This window comes from Syngnathoides biaculeatus, chromosome 10 (assembly GCF_019802595.1).
Source record: "Syngnathoides biaculeatus isolate LvHL_M chromosome 10, ASM1980259v1, whole genome shotgun sequence".
NCBI lineage: Eukaryota > Metazoa > Chordata > Actinopteri > Syngnathiformes > Syngnathidae > Syngnathoides > Syngnathoides biaculeatus.
Window position 1 is genome coordinate 6,441,322 of NC_084649.1, and position 24,567 is coordinate 6,465,888.

At 40.6% G+C, this 24,567-nt stretch overlaps 1 protein-coding gene across 2 annotated transcripts in view; it reads left to right on the plus strand.

Moving 5' to 3' along the window:
* Window positions 1–6,298: 6,298 nt before the first annotated feature.
* The window catches only part of LOC133507494 (chemokine-like protein TAFA-1), a 182,326-nt gene continuing 164,057 nt past the window's right edge, over window positions 6,299–24,567 (plus strand). For both annotated transcript variants that reach the window (XM_061832574.1, XM_061832573.1), the window contains exons 1-2: window positions 6,299–6,835; window positions 13,502–13,626. In XM_061832574.1, coding sequence (XP_061688558.1) covers window positions 13,503–13,626 — 124 coding nt within the window. In that variant the 5' untranslated portion in view covers window positions 6,299–6,835; window position 13,502. The remainder of the gene's footprint in view (window positions 6,836–13,501; window positions 13,627–24,567) is intronic.

Sequence of the window (24,567 nt, forward strand, 5' to 3'; positions counted from 1 at the left end):
ATTTTGTTTTGTAGGATTGACTTCTACATCTCTCTGGCTCATCACCATTCCTCCTGAAAAGACAGCTTCTGCCATGATCACTAGCACACAGGACCACAAACTTGTCATAGAAACAGCTTTGAGTGCATTATGTGATATAACATTAAAATTGCATTTTTCATATACATATACACTACATATATATATATATGGAGCTGTCACCTGATCAATATGAGGTGGTGTTGTTGGCTTCGATGGTGGGGTAAGGTGGTGGTTCAACCTGGCAGGCTCAAACGGATTGTAAGGGTCTGCTGGAATTGTCTGGCAGAATCCCAAATCAGAAGGAGTTTAAACTATCACCTCTGAGAGAACTTTGCTCATATTCCGGGGGATGCGGGAGACATTGAGTATGAGTGGACCATTGCTGAAGGTGGGTTATGAGATCCTGCCGCAAGTGGAAGACTTCAGATATCTTGGGGTCTTGTTCACGAGTGAGGGAAGAATGGAACGGGAGATTGACAGCCATATCGGTCTGGTGTGGTACGGCTTTTGTATCGGTCCGTTGTGGTGTAGAAGGTAATAAGCTGAAAGATGAAGCTCTCAATTTACTGGTCAATCTAAGTTCCTTCCCTCACCTTCAGTCACGAGCTGTGGGTGGTGACCGAAAGAACAAGATACAAATGAGTGGAGATATACCTGTGAAAACGAGTCAATATTCTCAACTTTGGCTATTTGTGGATTTTTTGTATGGAATCTATCCTTCATTATTATGGAATAAAAATGGACAAATGGAGGTTTTCTGTCTTGTGGGGGTGGGGGCCGAGGGGATCCACATTTGTTTTTTTTTTTTTTTTGTATTTTGTGTATTTGCCTTTGCAATAACATATGAATCTGTTTGCAAAAACATTTGTAAGGTTACAGTGTTTAAAAACTGGCCCTTTATTAAACACCAGATTTGAGTGCGTGGTCGATGTCGTGCAGTAGATCTAGTACACTTGTTGGCTCACAGTGGAATGTAAACAGCCAGCATGAACACAACACTGAAATTCCCTTGTAAATAAAAAAAAAATAAAGTTCTGTACTTCACTATTGTAAATTCAACTTCCATCGCATAGTATTGTTCCATCACCTGAAGGGCTACACAGCATTTTTGCTAATTTACAACATGGCGCGTTTGCTTTGAACAAAGGCAGCTGTGTGAAACCCTTGTCCTCCCTCATCATCCCTTCCCATCAGAGCAAGGTAGCCAAAGGTTTAATCCCCACCTCCAGTTTGAAACCATCCCTCCTACTTTCGTTGCTTTTTCTACTTTATTTTATTTTATTTTAATTTTTTTTTTTTTTTTTTTGAGTGATGGAAGGGCTGCGTGAGCCACCGAAGAAAGCGACGAGCTGGGCCAAAGGTGACGGAACAGGGTAATCACTTTATGAAACATTTCTACCCTGCTAAAGTAAAGCTGGTGTGAGGAAGGTCAGCATCTATTGGCTCTGTCCCTCAACAGCCGCAGCCCGATTGCAATGCTCTATTCACTCACTCACTTACCTTGAGAAGCACAAAGCTGCCTGATCATACAGAACTTGTACATGTAGCTTGAATGCAGTGGGGGAGAGAAGGCAGACTGATGTTTGAATGGTTATTGTGAACATGTCTGACCTGTGACACTCAATCATCAGTTTCTCAATTTCCCATTTATCTATTTCATATGTTTTCATCACATACTGTACCCATTAATGTCATATGTTCTTGCCTATATTCTGCAACTATAGAGGGAGCAATTCAATGTGTCTCAAGTATTTGACTCATGCAGTATGTACATACTGTATGTAAGTTATCATGTATGCTTCTTTTCTCAGCTCAAGGATGGATCGAGCCTGTACACCCTGAACCAAAAAGATCTGATATTGTTTGTTTGAGATTTGGGATGCATGACTGATTTAATTATATCATTTTCTAAATTCTGCATCAATAACTCATTCACTTGCTTCATTTTATTCACTGTTAATGTAGTTTACAGTAGTGGAGAACATCCTCCCCCATGCTTACTATAGCTTTTTTGATGAATTCTCAGAATTAATTGCTGACTTGGTAAACCCACACAGACAATATGTAAATCATGGGTGACTTTAATATTCATACGAATTCCTCATTTGAACTTCTTTGAGCAGTTTGTGAAACCGATAACATTGACCCCAATATAATGGACATTGGGTAAATTGGACCATCGTCACTGAAAAATGTGCCCAGAAATAATTTTGCATTTGTCACTTAAACTGCCGTTGACAAAGTCTGTTGGTTCCAGAATTGGATGCTGTTGTTTACTGTTTTCTGTAATGCATACAGAGAATTGGACTGATGTATTTTTAGGTCATAGACATAAAATATACTTTAATACAGTGACGAAAATAAATATTTGAGCACCCTGCTATATTGCAAGTTCTCCCACTTAGAAATCATGGAGGGGTTTGAAATTTTCATCATAGATGCATGTTCACTGTGAGAGAGAAAATCTAAAAGAGAAAAATCCAGAAATCACAATGTATGATTTTTTTAATGATTTATTTGTATGATAGTGCTGCAAATAAGTATTTGAACACCTGTCTATCAGCTAGAATTCTGACCCTCAAAGATCTGTTAGTTTGCTTTTCAAAGACCACCTGCACTCAATGGATTATCCTGAATCAAATGTACCTGTATGAGGTCGTTAGCTAAATAAAGACACCTGTCCACCCCATACAATCAGTAAGACTCAAACCTTTAACATGGCCAAAGACCAAAGAGCTGTCCAAAGACACCAGAGACAAAATTGTAGAACTCCACACGGCTGGAAAGGGCTACGTAGAAATTGTCAAGCAGTTTGGTGAAAAAAGGTCCACTGTGTGAGCAATCATTAGAAAATCGAAGAAGCTAAACATGATGGTCAATCTCAATCAGAGTGGAGCCTCATGCAAGATATCACCTTCCGGGGTCTCAATGATCCTTAGAAAGGTGAGGAATCAGCCCAGGACTACATGACAGGGCTTGATCAATGACCTGAAAAGAGCTGGGACCACCGTTTCCAAGGTGACTGTTGGTAATACACTAAGATGTCATGTTTTGAAATCATGCATGGCACGGAAGGTTCCCCAGCTTAAACCAGCACATGTCAAGGCCCATCTTAAGTTTGCCAATGACCATTTGGATGATACAGAAGCGTCATGGGAAAATGTTTTGTGGTCAGATGAGACCAAAATGGAACTTTTTGGTCATAATTCCACAAACCGTGTTTGGAGAAAGACGAATGACGAGTTCCATCCCAAGAACACCATCCCTACTGTGAAGCATGGAGGTGGTAGCATCATGCTTTGGGATTCTTTTTCTGCACATGGGACACGACGACTCCGCTGTATTAAGGAGAGGATGACTGCTGCCATGTATTGTGACATTTTGGGGAACAATCTCTTTCCCTCAGGCAGAGCATTGAAAATGGGTCGTGGCTGGGTCTTTCAAAATGACAATGACCCGAAGCACACAGCCAGGAATACTAAGGAATGGCTCCGTAAGAAGCATATCAAGGCCTAGCCAGTGTCCAGACATAAACCCTATAGAAAATCTTTGGAGGGAGCTGAAACTCCGTATTTCTTAGCGACAGCCCCGAAACATGTCTGATCTAGAGAACATCTGTGTGGATGAGTGGGCCAAAATCCCTCCTGAAGTGCATGCACCCCTGGAGAACAACTACAGGAAACATTTTATCTCTGAAATTGCAAACAAAGGCTACTGTACCAAATATTAACATTAGTTTTCTCAGGTGTTCAAATACTTATTTGCAGCTGTATCACACAAATAAATAGTTAAAAAAATCATACATTGTGATTTCTGGATTTTTCTTTTTTTCTCTCACAGTGGACATTCACCTACGATGAAAATTTCAAACCCCTCCAAGATTTCTAAGGGGGATAACGTGCAATATATATATATATATATATATATATATATATATATATATATACAGAGAGAGAGATAGAGAGAGAGAGAGAGAGAGAGAGATACATACATGAACACTGTCTTGAAAACATATTTGCCTCCCTCCTAATTTCTTGTTACATATCTATCACACAAAGTTTTTCAGATCATCAAACCAACTTTAATACTACTCAGAGACAAACCAAGGGAATATAAAATTGAATTTTTAAATGACAAAGTTATTCAGAAAAAAAAACAACCTTACTTGACCTCCCTAAAACCTTAATTTTCTTTTGTTTTTTTTCAAACCTTTCAGAGGTGGACTTGCTGTTGTCTGTCAGATCGTTGTGGATGATCCAAGAACACTTGAGTTTGAGGGCACGGACTGATGGCCATTCTCCTTCAGGATTTTCCGGTACACAGCAGAATTCATTGTTCCATCAGTCACAGCAAGTTGTCCTTATTCTGATGTAGAAAAGCAGCCCCTGTTTTGTCGGCACTGCTCATCCTTTCTGGTATCACGGGTAACCTGAAGCCTGTGTCCCAGCTGACTCTGGGCAAGAGGCTGGGTGCAGAATATACAGTATATATATATCCTCTCCCTGTGTGGAGTTTGCATCTTCTCCCCATGCCTGCGTGGGATATGTCCATTGTAAATGTGCCATAATCTATGCCAATGGGGTAGTAAAGTGATTATTCCAAAACATATAGGTATGAAAAGCACTTCTAGGCCATACATATAAATCATGCATTCTTCCATCTATTTTCTGAGCTGCTTATCCTCACAAGGGTCACTGGAGTGCTGGAGTCTATTCCATCTAGCTTCGGGCAGGAGGCAGGGTACACCCTGAACTGATCACCAGCCAATAGTAGGAGACATAAACAAACAACAAGGGTCAAGGGTCAAACAATAAAATGAAAAACATTTAAGTATGGCGTGCCTTATTGTACCATGTGATGACAACATATTCTTGGACTCTTCATTCGTAACCTCAAAATGTAGTATGTTGGTAGTATCTTAGACTGCTTGCTATATTAGCTATAGTCCATTTTTGTATATTGGCTCAGAAGGTTTTTCCACATTCCATCTTCTTGAGAATGACTTTTTTCCTCTTCCCCAAACTACTACCTGATTTTCATGTTAGTAACACCTCTAATGAGTAAAAATGTCTTAGAGGGAAAACTTGAATCTGTAAACGCAGAGGCATTCAGAGCTATTTATTATTTGAATAATCAATAAACACATCTATGCCCATCCCATGTTATGCCAACTATGGTCACAGGAATAATTGGTGAGTTGAAACAAAAGCAGCTATCTTCAGTATCTTGTCTATCAGAACCCGATATGTCAAAGGCATATATATTCATCCTACAGCAAAAATAAAGAAATTTACCTCATTGTTTCTATGCTTTTGGATGAAAATGTGAATGGATCCAATAATAACAATAAAAAATATAGTCATTGATACAATTAAATATGTATGCACTGCATGCTGAAAAAGATCACAAAGACGCCTATGACGATGGGATTTGGCATGTTCTCCACATCCATGGTTAGCAGCTAACATTAATTCCTCCATATGCAGAACGGCGTTTTGGGCAGGCATACTGAGGCAACCAACAATGGTTACACACACACACACACAACACACACACACACACACACACACACACACACACCACACACACACACACACACACACACACACACACACACGCACACACATGCGCACACACGCACACACACACACACACACACACACACATGTGCACACACGCACACACGCACAGCCAAACAGCCAAAGCTGTAGATGTGTTTTTTCTTCTGCAGAAAGCCACGAAGGGATGCTTATCTTCTTTGTCTGGCAGAGGCAATGGGGACTGGCTGTAAAACCCAAATCCTCACTCACCACTGGAAAAACTTGGAGCAGGACCATTGCCAGCTACTAATGGAGCGTTTGCTGTTTGCAAAACTGTGACGAGGTGCCCCACCGCCTATTAAAAGTCCCGTGCTTGGAACATATTTCCCTCTCAAGCCTCAAGTGGTGGCGGGTGATGACTGTAAGGGGCATACTCCCTCACCCTCTGTCCACACCCTCTTCGACATTTTTGCACATGGTCACACCCAAGCAATTGTAATGAATTGTACTGAGCTGGCGGCTAAACTTGCGCGTCTCCCGTCACGGCAGATGGGAGGCGAGAATGATGGGTTAATAAAGTGTGCTTCATTTGCTGATGAAGATTTGATGCAGAAGAGGACAGTTTTACTTTAAGGCATGCGATGAGACCCTTGCAACTCTCTCTCTCTTCCCAGCTGGGCTACGTTCTAATGCACTCATGCTCACTCACACAAGCGCTCTGCCTGTGATACAGACTCTCTACTTAGTGGCTCGGAGAGAGGACTGAGGCTCACAGCTTCTCAATGAGGGGACGCAGCCAAGAGAAGACAGAGCAGTCATTCCTCGGGAGCCTTCCGCTGCATGCGTGACAAGGAGTGTGAGGCTGGCTGGGGATGTACAAAAGAAGCTCCCAGTCATCACAACATAGGAGTTGCACTTAAGCAGAGCGAGGCAAGGGGTGAGGCAGAAGCAGAGGAAAAGAGAGCTCCACGTGCCAAGCTGAGACAGCAGGGACATGATGAGCCGACGCTTGCGTCAAGCAGTGGCTGACACAGACCTGAGGCTGCGCTGGGCTTTGTGACTCTTTGTGCTTCCGAGGAATTCAGAAAAGGTGCGATCCAGACTAGGGACTATCCGGAAGAGAAAAGAACAGCCTTTTGTGTTGGGTCCGCTCATCTGGAATTTTAGGCAGGAATCACAGGTTTTCACGGTATGAATGAATTTACAGAGACGTGAGTCTGCTGAGGAAGCAGCCATTCCATCGGAGCCTTGGTCTTCCTCAACTTACCGCTCAGGTAATGCTGTGCGTCATGCTGGTTTTTTTTTTTTTTTTTTTTTGGGGGGGGGGGGATGTGGGCACGAGAATTGACTAGCGAGGTGGAACTTTGTGAAGGAAACTCTCACATGCTGCTCTCGACTGACGTATTTTGGAAACCTTAAATTGTGAAATGTCGTGCAAACTCACTTCTGATGTCACGCGTTATGCTTTCTAAAATGCAAAAAGTTTATAGGCAGTTGTTAAGTCATGATGACACTGACTGCCGCTGTGGGGGGAACAGCAATCTCGTGCGCTCATGTTTGTGATTCCGTCCGTGCAAGTCTACAATCCCACTATAATTTGAAGAAAACAAAAGCTGCGCTCCGGTCGAGGTGAGGCACTGACTGCTTAAAAAAAGTCTTTAAAGGACTGGATCTTAGAAAAGGCTGTCACCACTTCATGTTTCAGGTTTTTTCCCCTTTGGTGAGGCGTTCAAGGTAATTTATGCATGCCTAATAGGAGCTTTAGTCTGGCATTTTTTGGGACGTATTTCGCTTCAAACGCAGCGTTGAGAAAAAAAAAACCTAAATGTTTGTTGTCTGATTAAAAGTGAGGAGATGTAATCTACCCAATTAACACATCCTTTTATTTAATGTCTAAGAATCAACACAAGTCAGAACGCACTCATGTTTTTAATGGAGACGTAAACATGTTTGAGGTGTTAAAAGAAAGCTGGTCAATCTTATCCGAAAATTATTTATTTCAGTTCCATTCATGATCCTAAACTTTCTTAAACTATTCTGTCTCAGAAACAGGTAAAAAATATTTTACTTTGTAGATTGTACAAGTATTGTTGTACCTTATAGTGATAACAAATCATGTTTGCTTTCCTGGTACTACATTAGAACAATTTCTTAAAATTCAATTCATTTTCATTTGTGAGAGGCTCAGGGTTGGATTTCAAAATGTCACAGTAGTGTAGAATATTTATATTTAGGTAATATTATATGGTTCAATTACACCACCCTTTCAGTGAAAAGTGTCATGTGGCATTGGCTGTCAGTGGAAAGGACATTTATTCCAGACAGTGTAGGATATAAAGAGAAAAGGAAAGCAAATGATTGATTCACTTTTTTTTCCTGGATGGGAGTGCATAGTCAATCAGAGTTTAGTTCAGAGAAAGTGTTCAATGTCCCAATGCAATGGATTCAATGGTGACACAAACTAAAAAGACCCAGAAAAGAGAGCATCTTTATTAAATCAGAGCTTCCTGGTGTCACCATAAGTCTTGGCACTGATAGAAGACATCAGCAACTGTTATTTTTGTTTCAGGATCATTTTCCGTTATGCAGATGTCATTTATTTTATTTGAAAAATAAATCATGCATTTTTTGGTGATAGACAAAAACAGGTGAACATTGTTTTTTTCACTTTTTCCACATTTATTTCATGGGGACAATGTGACTCAGTCCCAGAGGACTTGATGTTGAGGGAACTTCGGGTGGGTGTCCAGTTTTGAATGATATCGTTCACCAAAATACTGTTTGGATATGTATATATATATGTGTGTATTTTTTTAAATACTAGCTTTCTGACCACTGTTGAACTGCATAGTGGTGCCACAGTGTATAGTTCGATTTCCTCCCGTGTTTTAAAAACACCCGTTAAAAATCAAAAACTCAAATGCCGCTGTCTGTAAGTGTTTGACATTGACCCGTGCCAAGGTGTATCAAAAGTCAGCAAGGATAAACTTCAGCCCACCTGGGACCCTGAACAGGATACAATGTAAATCAATCTCTGGGATGAATATCCTGTGTTAGATAAAAAATAACAACTACATGTTTTATTCAAATTGTGTCCAATACTCCATTCACTCAGTAATTGTGTCCAATTACTTCATTAAAAAAAAACAAACAAAATGGGCGGATATATATATATATATATATATATATATATATATATATATATATATATATATATATATGAAGACAAAGTTGCTATGATTGACTGATAAATATAAAAAAATAATGGGTGGCTGGATGGACAGGAAGTGGCATCCATCTATTTTCTTAACCACTTATCCTCACAAGGGTCATGGGAGTGCTGGAGCCTATCCCAGGAGGTGGGACTTGGTTGTCAGCCAATCGCAGGGCACACGGATGCAGACAACAGTCGCACTCACAATCACACCTAAGGGCAATTTAGGGTCTCCAATTAACACATGTTTTTTTTAGAGGTGGGGGGAAACCATAGGGGTCAATTAAAACCCACACAGGCACGGTGAGAACATGCAAATTCCACACAGGTGGTGATGGGATTTGAACCCCGGTCCTCAGAACTGTGAGGCCAACATTTAACCAGTATCTCCACTGTGCCGCGGAAGTTGCATTAAAAAGTGGATATACTTAAGTACATAACCAACTATAACCAAATAGTGTCCTTGGTCCTTACATAGAATAGAAAATAGAGCATTCATAAGTTGTTAATGTTCTAAAAGTTTTAAACAAGTACACCTTTTGGTTGTCACTAAGTCTGCCAGTGATTTGGGCATGAGGACGCTTCTCCTCCCAAGTGACACTGAGTTCGAAGGGGCAGTAAAGGTCCTACTCCTTCCTGCTGAAGTTGCAAATTGTCTCCTTTACCTTGCTCGAATTTTGGACATTGTTGTCATGGTAGCTGGCTTTGTCTCTTTCTCATTCTGTTTCGCTCTCTCTCTCTCCAAGTCAGCTCACTGTCAGAGACAAGGCCAAGCATGGGGTTTTGCATCAGCCAATTTAAAGTGACGCTGATGCACCCAACCAGTCATACTGTATGTTGTGAAAAATCTACTGCAGCTACTGTCATTTTATAGCTTTCTTTTCATCACTATTAAGTAACTACAGTAGCACTCATCCATACACATGAATAACCTCCTCCAGTTACTATACATAGCAAATGACCACCCACAGTAAATATAAATCGATCACCAAGCAGGCAACAATGAACATGAGCGTTAATGTGTATTATACATAAATAAGCAACTAAGTGACAAAACGGTAGTTATATGACATGTAAGCTCTTAAAAATACATACAAAGCAAAGAAAATCAGCCCTCTTTCTTTTCAGCAACATGATTCACACGCTTGTTCATCCAACGAGTATTGAATACAGCCATTTATTGTGTGTACCGCTGATTTTATTTGGGTTGTGGGCGAGCGGGCACTAGGGATCGCAAAAAAACGCTTACTTTCATAACCGGTTTTAACCGAACAGCTGTAGCAAAAAAACGATTAACCGGTTTTAAAACCGGTACCATTGTGGTGTTTACATAATTGACCCCTCCGTAGAAATTGCGTCATCCGCGTCGCTAACCAATCAGAGGCCAGAGATCTGCATAAACCACACCCCTTTTTGGACCCGCAGTTCCCTCAGGCAACGTTGCATGGTCCAGTATAGCTTATTTAGGTTCTTTAACAATAGATATGGTTAAGAGGTGTAGTCACGAACTTTGTAATAGTGACGACAGGTATCCTGAAAGCCTAGTTGGTGGACTTCAATTCGTACCCTTTCCAAAACCAAAGACCCAGCACGAAAAATGTCTTCGATGGATCAAACTTTGTGGAAGACCGCATCATCAACTGAATCCATCTAATATCAACCGGAACAGAAGACCGACTACGAAAAATGTCTTCGATGGATCAAACTTTGTGGAAGATCGCATGATCAACTGAATCCATTGAAAATCAACCAGAACAGATATGTTTGCACAAAGGTAAGCCCTATATTTAATTTTCAATACATGTCTGATATAAATGAATTAGCAGTTCTTCGCTTGCATAACATAGCTACGTGTGAATGATTGACACACTCGATCTGTGTTGAGCGATATTTTGCGATGATCTGACTGCACAAACGTGTCTCTTTGTTGCCGGCTAGCGAGCTAAGCTAAACCGGACTATGTTTGCACGAAGGTATGCCCTATATTAGATTTTCAATACATGTCTCATATAAATGAATTAGCAGTTCTTCGCTTGCATAACATAGCTACGTATGAATGAATGACACACTTGATCTGTGTTGAGCGATACTTTGCGAGGACCTGACTGCACAAACGTGTCTCTTTGTGGCGTTGAACTAAGCTAAACTGGACTAGCGAGTCCTAAAAGCCTTCGACGTGCACCAAGACACCAAGACTGAAGGAAGGATGTTTGAGGACACTAAAGTAGTGATTGTCGTACTCGGTCGGGACTTACGTGGGTTCGGCACTAATTCAAGAGTAATTATTGAGGGGAGCGCGTGACATTACACAAAGAAAACGAGAGAAACAACTCCTAAATCAAGCCTCGCCTTCTTTTCCTTCATACGGCGGTTCACAAACGGCTATACAGATACACATACAGATTCTGCACACAAGTGTGTAATGTAACACGAAAATAGGAAACTGTCAATGACGAATTCGTCTTTGGGTTATAATATATTATTTTATGTGGCTTCTCGGTCTTCCTCTGTCTCCGGAAAGATCTCACGGTAATATCAATGGTTTCTCCGTCGATATGCATGGAAATACCATTGAAATACCCCTCGCTGAAATAGTTGAAGCCCTGCTGTCTGCTTTTCAACGATATTTCACTATTTGCTAAGAATGCGAGTGAGAAATCAGCTGGTAAATCGGACAATTTCGCTCTCGTCTTTTCTTCCTGCGCCGCCATGTTTGCTAATTGTTTGTCTGAGGTTAGCACACGTGTGGTGATGTAACTTCAGGAGGCGTGGTTAAGTGCCCTGTACGGAGGGGTCAATTCACCCGCGGGACCTCGAGTTGGGGTGCAGGGTTCCGCACAGACTGTTTTTGTTGTTGCTCTTCCGGAGTGACGAGTTCACAGAGTTCCTCCGTTATGCGAGTAGTGTTTTGATGTCTGCTAATAAAACAAGTTTTGTTCCTGTGTCCGACACTCCGCCTCCGACTCCTTTTCTACGGCGCTACACCATCGATCGTTAATTTACTTCGCAGTAATGGGGTAGTTTGTATACAATATTGACAAACAAGCTTGTTGAATGTGGCTTTCAACAACGCACTCGTGTAAGTTAATTTTTTTTTTGTAAAAATGTTTTAATGTTAACATTCTTCTTTCGGACTTTCAGAAAGGGCATGAAAGTGTACCGAGCGTTTCCTCGATGCCATGTTTGATGTTTCTTTGATTTAACTGAATGTTCTTTTGAGTCGAACTTTACTCTAACAGCGAAACTTGAAAAAAGTGGAAATGATGTTGAAAAAATAGCGCAATGTGGAGTACCGGAACCGGAAGAAATTATTGGAAATTTCAACCGATTTCGAAAGTCCGATTACGGTTTCGTTAAAAAAAAATAACCGAAAACCGGTTATACCCTGAACTGGTCACCAGTCAATCGCAGGGCATATATGGACAAACAACTATTCACAATCATCAATAATTTAGAGTCTACAATTAGCTGAAAAGGCATCTTTTTTGAATGTGGAAGGAAATTGCAGTATTCTCTCACGCAATCATAAGGAGAAGAGACAAACTCCACATAGGAGAGCTGGAGTCTGCATTTGAAACCGCACCATCTGAAATGTGAGGCAAACATGGTGATCGTTTGCCCACTATGCCATCGGCTTCAATATTTTAATTGGAAACAAACGGCCGAAATGAGTTTCCTCCACAGGTCGTCCAGGCTCTCCCTTAGAGTTAAGGTGAGAAGCTCGGTCATCTAGGAGGGCCTCAGTGTCGAGGAGCTGCTCCTCCACATTGAGCGGAGCCAGATGAGGTGGCTGCGCCATCTAATTCTGATGCCTCCTGGACGCCTCCCTGTTGAGGTTTTCTGGGCATGTCCCACCGGAAAGAGACCCCAAGGATGACCCAGGACCCACTGGAGAGACTATGTCTCTTGGCTGGCTTGGAAATGCCTCGGGATCCCTCCGGAAGGGCGGGTAGAAGTGGCTGTGGAAAGGGAAGTCTGGATATCCCTGCTGAAGCTCTTTCCCCTGCGACGCGATCCGGAAAAGCGGTAGATAATGGATGGATGGATGGACGTCAAACCCATCATCGATTTCCAAACTAACCTGTCATCGCACAGGGAGGTATATGTTGGTACATCTTCATCGCTGACAAATGAGTTTCAATCTACTCTGACCTTTCTGTGTGGAGTTTGCATGTTATCCTCGTGTTGTCTCTGAAGAATACAGTCATATAACCATGCCTCTTTTAACTGAAAATGAAATTGTCCATCGGTGTATACAGGACTGTGGCACAAGTTCATCTGTATGTGCTTTGTATTCCACCTCTTTCATGGTGTCAGCTGGGATAGCCTTCAGTTTACCCATAACTCTGAAGAAGATAAGCAACTGAAAATGTATGAAAAATTGGAATAACTGAACATGGCAAAGAGACAACTGAGAGTTTTGTAACTGATGTCATGTTCCCAAGAGAAAACACCTCTGCACTAGCCAAGACAGTCAGACACTGACTAAAATAGAATTTGCTTGGATGTTATTAAGCAGAGTGCAGCTTACTTTCGAGGCATGGGTAAACCCCATGACACTTATATTATCTTCTTTATTGATAATGATTGGCACACAGCAACCCTCACTCGGTGAGAGGTAGGATAACCCTAATTTTTGTTTACTGATGTCTAGTATTATGTTTGTAAATACAAACAAAGGCAAGTTGTATTAATACTCTGATTACTTGTCTCACAATCTGTGCAGAATGTCCTGGTTTTTGGCCATGTGGGTCAACCTTAGCTTCTTGTTGTTGTGCCAGGCTACACTCTACCAGACCATCCAGCAGCACCATGTGGCCCGGCCTGGTCGCACTGACATTCTCACCCTGGGTAAGTGCACAGCTTTGTCCGATTTATCGCACAGCACTTGGATGTGAGGTGTGACTTCCTCCAGCGGGTCTATACTTCTCAGCTTTGGCTGGGTAAAAGCAGCTGCTGCAATATGTCAGGATGATTTGCCACAGTTTTATACTGTAACATGATGATTCACCATGCTTGCAGCCATACACAATAAGGACAGAGGAATGATGACTAATTGTGCCTTTAATTTGCTTCAGATTTACTCATACTCCCTTGCTCATATACATGTTAGGGTATTTATGCAAAGATACATAATTTGATGCTGTGGCGTTTCCTTCTACACTTGATCCAACATTGTGAGTTAGTTGGCAAGCCCATGATATGGGGTGAGAAATTGGTGACAACTGCATCCTGAATCTTGTTGGCAAATGACTACAACAAGCTAGAGGCAAAAGCCCCATTAATGTGCTGGTAGCCAAGGGAGCTTTGATCTCTGTGCCTTGGATGGAAATGACAATTATGTTTCCCTCTTTTGTAATGAAAACCTTTGCCAATTAAGCCAGACGCCTTCTGCACTGCAGGGGCAACTGAGAAGGGAAGCAGCCGAGGCAGATTTAATTCTCTGATTATGAAAAAGCTTACTAGCATTGGTAATGGTGTAAGAGGGAGTGTTACGGGTAAGGGGAGCTTTTTTAGTCGAAAGCAAAAAGGCTTTCTTTAAGCCTCTAACAATGAGAGTTCCATCCCTTGCTCAACCGTCAGACATTAGCGGGGATTCTCTCCAGAAACCAAACGCCTGTTAAACAGACGCTATCTTCTGCCTAGTTCTCCCTGTGCTATGCATTGCATTTTGATGCACAGAAAAAAAAGACACAAAAAGCCAAATCCATGCCTGTTTTAGAATGCTGGTGACTTTAAGCAGCATGTCAGAAAACTGACTCACAGTAGTTCTACTAGGAAACAGCTGACACGAAAAAAATCATAAAACTATGATCGGAAGCTCTCCGAGCATCGTGCTGCTGTTAATTGGAACAAGGGCTTGATGGATGGGTGACACCGAGATATGAATGAATTTTTAAAGGATAGCTTTCCTTCCCAGCGTTCCTTTTTTTGACAGGTGGCAATTCGGGTTTGGTGCCAAAAATGTACAAGTACGTGCAAGCCTCAGTAAGTGTCTTTTGAATAATGCAGTGGTCCCAGAGTGAAACAGCGGGAAAAAAAATAGCCCCCCCCCCATACACCCTCAGCATGGATCAAGAACAGTCGTCCAGGAAGGTTTCGTCTCAGAGCTCTCTGGAAGTTTCCCTGTAACACTCACTAACTGCATTAAAATGGGAAGACATGTACTTTACACATTTTTGCACATTAATGTGGAATTTTCCTACTGGCAACATTGCGGTTTGACATTTTCATGGATCACCCAAGAATATCCAAGCCTTGTTCAGGACCTGTTTTGATCTTTTTAAAGATCAAATTTGTTGTATATGTCACCAGACTGATTTAATTTGTAGAAGTTATAACTGAATAGTAGCACCAGAAGGAACATTGACACCGACACCGATAGAATTATATGTGGTTTTGGCTTTTTTTCTGAGACAAGCAAGGAAACATTTGCGAATTAAAAGTTTGTGTTGTACAGTCATAATGATTTTCCACTCCAATCTGCTGGCATCAAAGCGATGATGGTCAATCACAATTATGAAGTTGGATTTATACTCTGGCTTACCATTTGTTTTCACTGCTAGTGGGCAATGTAGCATTTGTATAATTTACTGTATCATGTTTTTCTTTTGAAAAGGATTAGGTTGACATCAATCTTACTCAGCCGCTGAGTGCCACCAACCAGAGCTGCATTCTCAAAATTGAAATGTTATGATGAATACTTGAATTACAATTGATTTTATAATTAGAGAATGTCTCCAGTTGCACTGAGGCTAGTATCCTCAGATATAAACAGATGTGGCTGTGTGGGAAATATAGATATATTCTTGTAAAACCCATTGCGCCTTGTACTTTAACACTTTGTCTTCTAAAACTAAATGCTTCATTTAATTTCTACAACCAGGATGATATCTGCGCATTAGACACTTCACTAGAAACACTGATAAAATCTATTGACATTTAATAATAACGCATTACACTTACATCGTGCTCTTCTAGATAATCAAAGATGCTTAACATTTTCATGGATTATTCATTCATTCCACAGTCAAACCCTGGTGGCGGTAAGATACTTGAGTAGTCAGAGCTGCTCGGGGTCCATCTAACAGAAGCGTGGCTACCATTCTGCGCATATGCCCCCTATGGCCATTCACCAAATATCCAACCACACTCATTCGTAGGCAATATGGGTTGCAATATGGTCTTGCCCCAAGACACAGAGGAGAGATCTGCTCAGGTGGGTATGCAACTCCTCCGCCCTGTGGTTGGAGTGTGCGCTCTTAACCTCTACACCATGGCACCAAGAGACATATAAAACAACATTTGTTCTTTTCAGATTGTAGTGTCAAGAAGGCTGTAATACAACATTGTTTTTGTGGGTGCATTGCAATGATGCCACTGTCAGCCTCATTGGGGGACATTGAGTTATTGTTACTTACGACAAAGCTGCCTCATGCGCAGTATCTCAGCTTGTTTTTTGTAATAAAAGTTTAAGAAGTGTCTTTGTGTCTCACAAATGGACAAAAAAAGAAGATAACCAAAGTGAACAGAGAGGTGATAACCAGAGAGAGCACATTGTCTTGTCCTGTTGGATGACATTTGAGGAGCCACCCTATATACCCTTTGCAAATAAATGCGGACACTCCATACACCAAATTAGTTGAAGATCTTTGTTCTTTTTTTTTTTTTTTGCTATCAAAAATGAAAAGTTTCCATTATAAATAGGTGCACTAAGGCTCAGATTGAGTAAGCAGTCGTCTGACTGCTTTGTCACCTGTTCAGGAAGCAGCCCAGCTCTCTTTCTGGCAAGCCTCTAACCCACCCTCACTCACGTCCTGCTTGCGCTCCTGAAGATTGATGGCGGCCTGATTCTGTGCAGCCAATTCCGCTCTCTCAAGAAATAATCCACTTCATTGACAGATGAGCTGAATGTGACATGACACACACAGGCCGGGCCGACACTTTATACACCTGCTAGAGCAACATGTACAAGTGTTCACTGCCAAGAAACACCAGAGAAACCAGGCCATGTTAGACAGCGCAAAATATTTAAATCTATTACAAGTGTAGAACAGTAAGTGTAACCAAGTTGTATTGTACATCTGTCGGGAATGGCAAAAACAACTTATAGCTATCTAATCTTCACATCATTGTCTCGTACTTGTACGAAGTGTCATACAACTTTGTCATTATGTTGTCAAAAAAGCAACTATACTTATTGTTATGCAAAGGAAATGCATACAGACAGCATATTCATTGTGTATCAATACCCACAGGGGCAGTCTAATGATAACTGCATTTTAGCTGGTGTTTTATTTTACTATGAATCTGACAGAGCAGTTTACGAGAGCCTCAGATCTAATAGACGAGCGTTATTCCTGGTCCAGGTGCAGCTGTAAAACTGACCCGTAACTCTTTTGAAGCAGCATTGAGCAGATGTCGTGGTAACCATATTCGCTTTAATACACACTTCTCCTGTTATTACACGACGTAGTGTCTGTTGACAACAAAGAACGTGATAACAAAAGGCTGAAATGACATTTTGATTGGCAACCACTGGTCTGCTAATGCACATAATATGGGTGGAATCACAAAGAGGAGGCTTATGGTATCCAAGGGTGTCAAACTCATTTTTGTCGCCCGCCATATTGTCGTTATGATTTCTGTCAGAGAACCATCATGAATGTGATTCATTATTATGATAGACAACATATTGATGGATTTAGATAAGAAGTCAAGAATAATAGTTTGATAGTTTCACAGTTTGATTGATTGATTTTAGCAAAAATCATGGAAGTTGATGCACATGATTTGCTTTCATCGGCCATATAAAATGTTGTGCGGGTTGGATTTGACCTTGGGACCTTGTGTTTGACATCTGTGGAATAAACTACAAAAGTCCAATTATTGATAATTGTAAATCATTTTAATAAGCTAATTGTTTGTCATGTCATAATGTCTATAGTCCAAAAGAAACAAAAATGGGAACTTTGAAGTGATGCATTTCAGAACTTGCCCTAAATACAACTCTCAAGTTGATAAATGTTGACATTGTGACACAGCGCAACATATTGGCCAAAGCCTGGGTATACCTCCTAAGAGTTGTTGAGTAGAAAATGATTGGCTTTCTGTGTTTTATGGCTTTTTGCGGCTTTTTTTGCAACATGTTGTCAAGGAGAAGGAGAAGCCTCATTAACAAGAGAAGAGTAGAGTTCTCCTGGAGACTTCTTTGGGCAAAGCAGGCATATTAATTTTCTTAGCCAAAACACATCAAGCACATAATCACATGCAAATGGTGTGTTTTAATAAACTCGGCCTCAATGCTTCTCACAACCTGTCCAAACACTGTAAAGCTGCACTAAGGCTCGATGTATCCATTAAACTCGAGCTTTTTATTTTGAGATCTTAGACTTGTAGTCTTTTCTGGCACAAAGAAACAAGATCCAGCATGTGAAACCTTGCGCTTTATTTAGGGTAGCTGTGTTTTGGCAAATGAGGGCGGATATGAAGTGATTCTCGTTTATTTTGTGATCATGTTTTGAAATGCAAAGATATCTTTTTCAACTTGAGCTCATTTCCATAGTTGAAGCAGACTCATCATTACAATCTCTGTGAGTTTGCAGGAGAAACACGAGCATGCATGGGCGTTTTCTACATTGTCTGACTTGGTAATCTTGAAGTTTCTCCTGTGGAGATATTTGTAGATCCTATAAAATTCATTCATCGACACAACCCACCAGAACATCTTTCCGCATAAGCTGTCCGAGCTTTTGTTAAGCCATTAAATCAGCTTAATTTCAATCCTCATTGTAGTATGGGGACTAATTAGTGTGGGAAATTTATGGCTAAATAAAATTCAATTAAATTCTACAACATGAATACAGTACATGCTGCAGCAGTCATATTTTCATGATGTTGCTGGAAATAAAATGATCTCACTGGCACTGTGAGATCATGGAGAACGCAGGAAAATACTGCACACACAAATGCACATATACATGACATAAAGTATTTGTTTTCCACTATTTAAAATATAGTGCTAACATGACTTGAATCAGGCGGCCCAATGGCACAACTGGTTAGAGTGTTGGCCTCACAGTTCTGAGGACTGGAGTTCAAATCCAGGCCCACCTGTCTGGTGTTTGCAAGTTGTTCTCATGCCTGTGTGGGTTTTCTTTCGGCACTCCAGTTTCCTCCCACATCCCAAAAACATGCACTTATTTCCCTGAATGTTATTGTGAGTGCAACGGGTTGTTTGTTTCTATGTGCCCTGCGATTGGATGGCTAGCAGTTCATGGTGTACCCCGCCTCCAGCCCGTTGACAGCTGGGTTAGGCTCCAGCACGTCCACGACCCTCGTGAGGATAAGTGGATTGAATCAGACTCCAGTCGCCAATTTTAGGACTTGTGACTTGCTTGGCTAATACTTTGAAATACTCCACCAGATGCGTTTTTTTCTTATTACCAAAGAAAATCAGATTTTCAACAGTGTGATGTGTGTGTGGTATTTCTGTACACACTAAACAACGTCTACTCCAACCAGCTTCTATCTTTTAAACACACTTAGGGTCAGCACTTTCCTTCCACTCATACCCGCCTATCTGGCTTGTAATCACATATCAGGAGTCAGCTGACGCACATTTATTGCTTTACAGACCATAGGACCACAGACCATAGGAACTTATAGAACTCTTAACATCATTTGACATTTAACTTAACACATGACTGCCAGGGTCATTAAAGATTTCAAAGGCACAGTCTTAGACTGTCAATAAGTTAGGCAACCTGTTATCAGCTACTCTAATTTAACTTGTTCTAACACAGCTCATTATTATAGACTTTATTAATATAATATAATTTTTACATAGTCACCACAGGATATGAAAAATAATCTTTATACTTAACCTATAAAAGAAGGTAATTGTTATTTTTTTCCACTATAAACTCTGACACTGGTCTTAAATAAGCCACCTGAATTACTGATTGAATAGGGTCCATATGTGGAACACACTTCCACATTCTAAAAAATAGGTCAAAGCACATCTGGCACAGGTAAATGGTGGAACACTATAACAGGAGATTGTGTCAAAGTGCCCATAGGAACCTAAACATCTAAAATGAGTTTAGTTTAAAAAAATATCTTAAAGAGCCACAATGATGACAAGATCCGATTTTCAAGTTCCATTCGAGTCGTATCATATATGTGTAAGTAAATAATAGACTTATATTTAACTTTTGTCCAAGGACCCCAGCCATAAATCCATCTATCCATTTTCTCAGCTGTTTATCCTCACGAGGTTTGCAGGAGTGCTGGAGCCAATCCCAGCTGTCAACGAGCAGGAACCAGCGTACACCCTGAACTGGTTGCCAGCCAATTGCAGGGCACATGGAGACAGACAACAGTCTCAATCACAATCACACCTTTAAGCAATTTCGAGTCTCCAATTAATGCATGTTTTTGGGATGTGGGAAGAAACCGGAGCCACTGGAGAAAACCCACGCAGGCACGGGGAGAACAACCAAACTCCCCACAGGGAGCGCCGGGATTTGAACCAACGTCCTCACAACAGTGAGGCCAACGCTCTACAGGTGCTCCACCACGCCGCAAAGCAGCCATAAAGAAAATATATATATATAAAAATATTAGCAAGCTCAGATTCAAGCTATCATGCCATCAACATTGTGTTATCCCACCTTTCACGGGAAGTCAGCCTACAAGTCTTCCATTAAGAGGAGACGCACCAAGATATGTTGAGATTGCATCACACTGCTGCTTAATATGAATATATTCGACTCAGCTAGAAAGAAGCAATGTTAGGCAAACCTGTCTGCATTTACGATGCCTGAAACCTGGTCCTGTATTATTAAACATGCCAGTCTCATCATTGTACGTGACATAATTCATTTACTGGAATAAAACACAATAAAAGTATTCACTGATATTCGTGCCCAATTAAATTCTTCTTGGTGCAGGTTGAAGCTTCTCCAGAGAGCTTGCTTTGGCATCACATAACTTGCATTTTTAAGAACCGTCCGAGTCTGTTTTTAGCATCACAGCATAATACTTGAATCATACTGAAGCGTATTACTGCCACACCAAAAAAAAGGTCGTCATGTTTCATATAATTATGTGAAACAATTCACATTATTATGTGAATCACTCGTTCCAAGGTGCCATACAGAAAGACAGGTAGAAGTGGACTCTCATTTTGATGCCTACATAATTATGTGATAGGTTTCACATAATAATGTGAAACGCGACCTTTTTTTTTTTTGTTGTGGTGTGGCAGTAATACGCTTCCGTAGCCTCATACAATGTTTTTTCTGAATCTTTAATGGCCGGTTTGCTATCGCTAGTGAGTTGACATATTTGGATGGGAACGGCTGTCATCTTTACGTACAAACGTGAGTTAGCAAACCCACATATGGTGTTGTTAGTGATATTCAAAGTATGTGAACATTTCATCAAGCTCTCCTTGAAGAATGGACAGCTCAAGATGTCTTCTCTGGAGCACCCGGTGATGATAGTGAACGTATTTTGTTTTGTTCTTTTCTTTCAACACAAAACATTATCATGGTAATGGTTGTATAGACAAGCGTTGGCATGTTTTTCAAACTCTTATTTGTGTACATGTACTATACTAATGTTTCTGCAGACTAACATACATTAGTAATAACCATGAATGAGGAGGAAAATGATTGCAAAACACAGACAAATTTAGAATAACTTCATCCATAACAAAATAAGATAAATGTGAACTGTAAAGCAGAACTGTCTTACACAACTGCACATGTAAGGTAAAGTATGCATTTTTAGCTCATTCAATATAGCCTACAGCCTAGTCGAATTGTGTTTTTAATCCCTCCACCAGTGGTTAAGGACAGACACATCCTTCCGGGCACTTTAAATCGCATGATTGAACAAATGATAATAAAATAAACACATTACAAATACATTCATACACTAGCTGTACAGCCAATACCAATGCCCAGAGTGTTTATATAAATACATATGCTCTTATTTTAATGTATTCAACTATTCCGTTCTGTCAAATATACTCCTAATAGTTCGTCACCCTCAAAACATGAATACGTTTAGACATGGTCAATGACTTTGAATGATAACCACCTCATAGAAGGAAAGAATTGATGACAGCTATTCTGTTTAAAATTGTGCTATCCATTGTGAACACAAAGTTCTGCATAATTCCAAGAATTATACATTGATTCCAGAAGCAAATACCTATTTCAAGACTTGTTCATAATTTTGACAGTAACAACAACAGTGCCAGGGAAATTTTTACTTTGCGAGTGTGCGTCCGCTGACAAAAAACAAAACAAAACCAAAAGCCACTACTTTAGGTAATGAAAGATATATGCTGAATAATAAACAAACACACTTTTTGATGACATACAGAGGGGAAAAGTGGGGAAATGAATTTATTAATTATTACATTGGTGAAAAAAAAATCCATATAATGTGCAAAGAAGGTGGGATTGGAGTAGACTTTTCAGGTGCAGGTTACAGAAGTATTGCACAAACATTTAAGTGAGCAGGATTACAAAAGAAAAAAAAAATTCCGCAAGGTTCACAGGTTGTGATGTAATTGGTTTGGGAGTCTGATGGCATCATCCAATGTTCTTTTTTTCATTCCATAAATTTTGCCCCTCTGTGCCTGAGAGAGATGGCTTTTTCTCAAGGACTCCATGGTTAAAGTCAGCGGTGATACTTCTCACTAGAGAGCATGGCCAGTGCACTAAGACATTGTGTTCTAAAGGAAGATCTTGATTTTTTTCTGTGTTGAGAAATATCTCTCAGGTTCAATTGTGGTGATGTGATCTTTTGAAGAATCACCATTTTTGAGAAGATGTACTGAAAATTGGTCTCCATGAAAAGTTGGTAAAGTGCCAAAGCACCACTGCAGTTCCTGAACACATCCTGGCTGTAGATTAGGTCCTATTCATGTCTTGTTCAGCAATGTGTAAACCTGGAACCACTAATTGAACAAATACTACTGTAGTGTATTGTAAATGAACTATATTTATTACTTACCCAAGAGGAGCAACGCAAGCACAAATTCCTTGAAATGCAACGATTTTATTTTGTTGGTTCTTCCCTTATGATTATTGTAAGTGTTCAGCATATTTCCAAAGATTACTGGTGTGACAATCAAATTTCCTTCACAGAATAAATCAAATACCTACAGTATCATCCATCCAACCATCTTTCATTTAATAGCAATTTTCAGGAATTTGTTTGTAAAATATTGTTACAATGATGAGCTAGTATGGGCTCCAGCTCTATCGTGACCCTTATGAGGATAAGCAATTTGGAAAATGGAATGGGATGGATTAAATACATTGCATACATTACACTACACCTCTAAATTCTATCTGACTTCTGCAGCAAATCTCTGACAATCACCTTGGCCTTTTTTTTTTCCAAACCCTTTAACGTTATATGTTTCAGTTTCTGGACCTGCTGAGATACACCACCACAACAGAAGGGAAGGAATCTCTGAACAGAAACAGAAGAGAAATGTTAAGCTTTCGTTTCCAAGTCAAAAAAAAAAAAAACATTGTCCAGGCATCATAGGGATTAACAAAATGTCAATAATATAAAATAGCACAACATACTGTAAACATGCATTTACCTGGTCTTTTGTACATTTTCTGTGAATTTATGCATAATTCCCTGAACAAAGATCGAGTCGATGTTGCGCTTTTGTACAGGAGCTGGCTATAGAGAATGTTGTCCACTTGATGCATGATGAGATGAAACAGCTTCAAGAAGAAGCTGAAATTGTCATCCTCCAGTACTTTTGCAAACCCTACATTTTCTCTCACAATGGGAGTATCAAACTCTCCCGAGTCCCTGTAGGTCCCAAAACACTGGAGCAGGTCTTCTTTTTATTTGTTGCGACTGGGAGTCCGTGGGCCGCCATGCTATTACAAATCCTGCTTTTCTATGGAGATCTTGAAAAAAATGTAATGGATTCAGCCAGGTGAAAGATGAAATTGCTCGCTTTGGCAAATGTGAAGTCACTTCCTGCATGATGAGGTTTTGTTGTTGTGCATAGCAATGGGCATAGTGACCTTTCCCATATGCATCCAGAACCTTCTGTTGAACATCACCCGTGGCTCCTCTCATGGCATATGCTTGAACTTCTGGTCATCAGGGAGAGTGGAGCTCAACCTATCCTGAAGTGTTGTGGCCACGAGATCAGCTTTGATGCTTTAGAGTTGGATGGACTCAAAAAACTCTCTTGGATATGATGGGCTTTGTCAATTTAGTGGACCACAATCACCATCTGAGACTGAGTGAAAATGACCATTGGTTCATCAGCCTGAATAGTTATAAAATCTGCATTCATTTCTTCAATGATGATGATGTCCAGTGTGTGTTTCTTTCGGCTTGTCCCTTTCAGGGTCACCACAGCGTGTCATCTCAGATGAACGCATATATATGTTTGGCACAATTTATACGCCGGATGCCCTTCCTGACGCATCCCTTCTCAGGGAGTGGAGGCCCCAGTGGGATACGAACCCAGAACCCCTGGTTTAGCAAACCAGTGCTCTAACCACTGAGCTACGGGGCCTCTGGAACTTAATCCAGTGATGCCGTAAATTCCAACGATCCTCCAAAAACATGGGTTTTCTGAGCGTTCACCTTCATCATGGCCATGATAACAAGAACAAGACAGCAGCAATAAACTCATCCTTTTCACTCTTCATCAACTGTATGCAATTTATCTGGCTCAACTAAATGTACATATATGTAGGATTTGTAATGCTTTTATCATTTTTGACT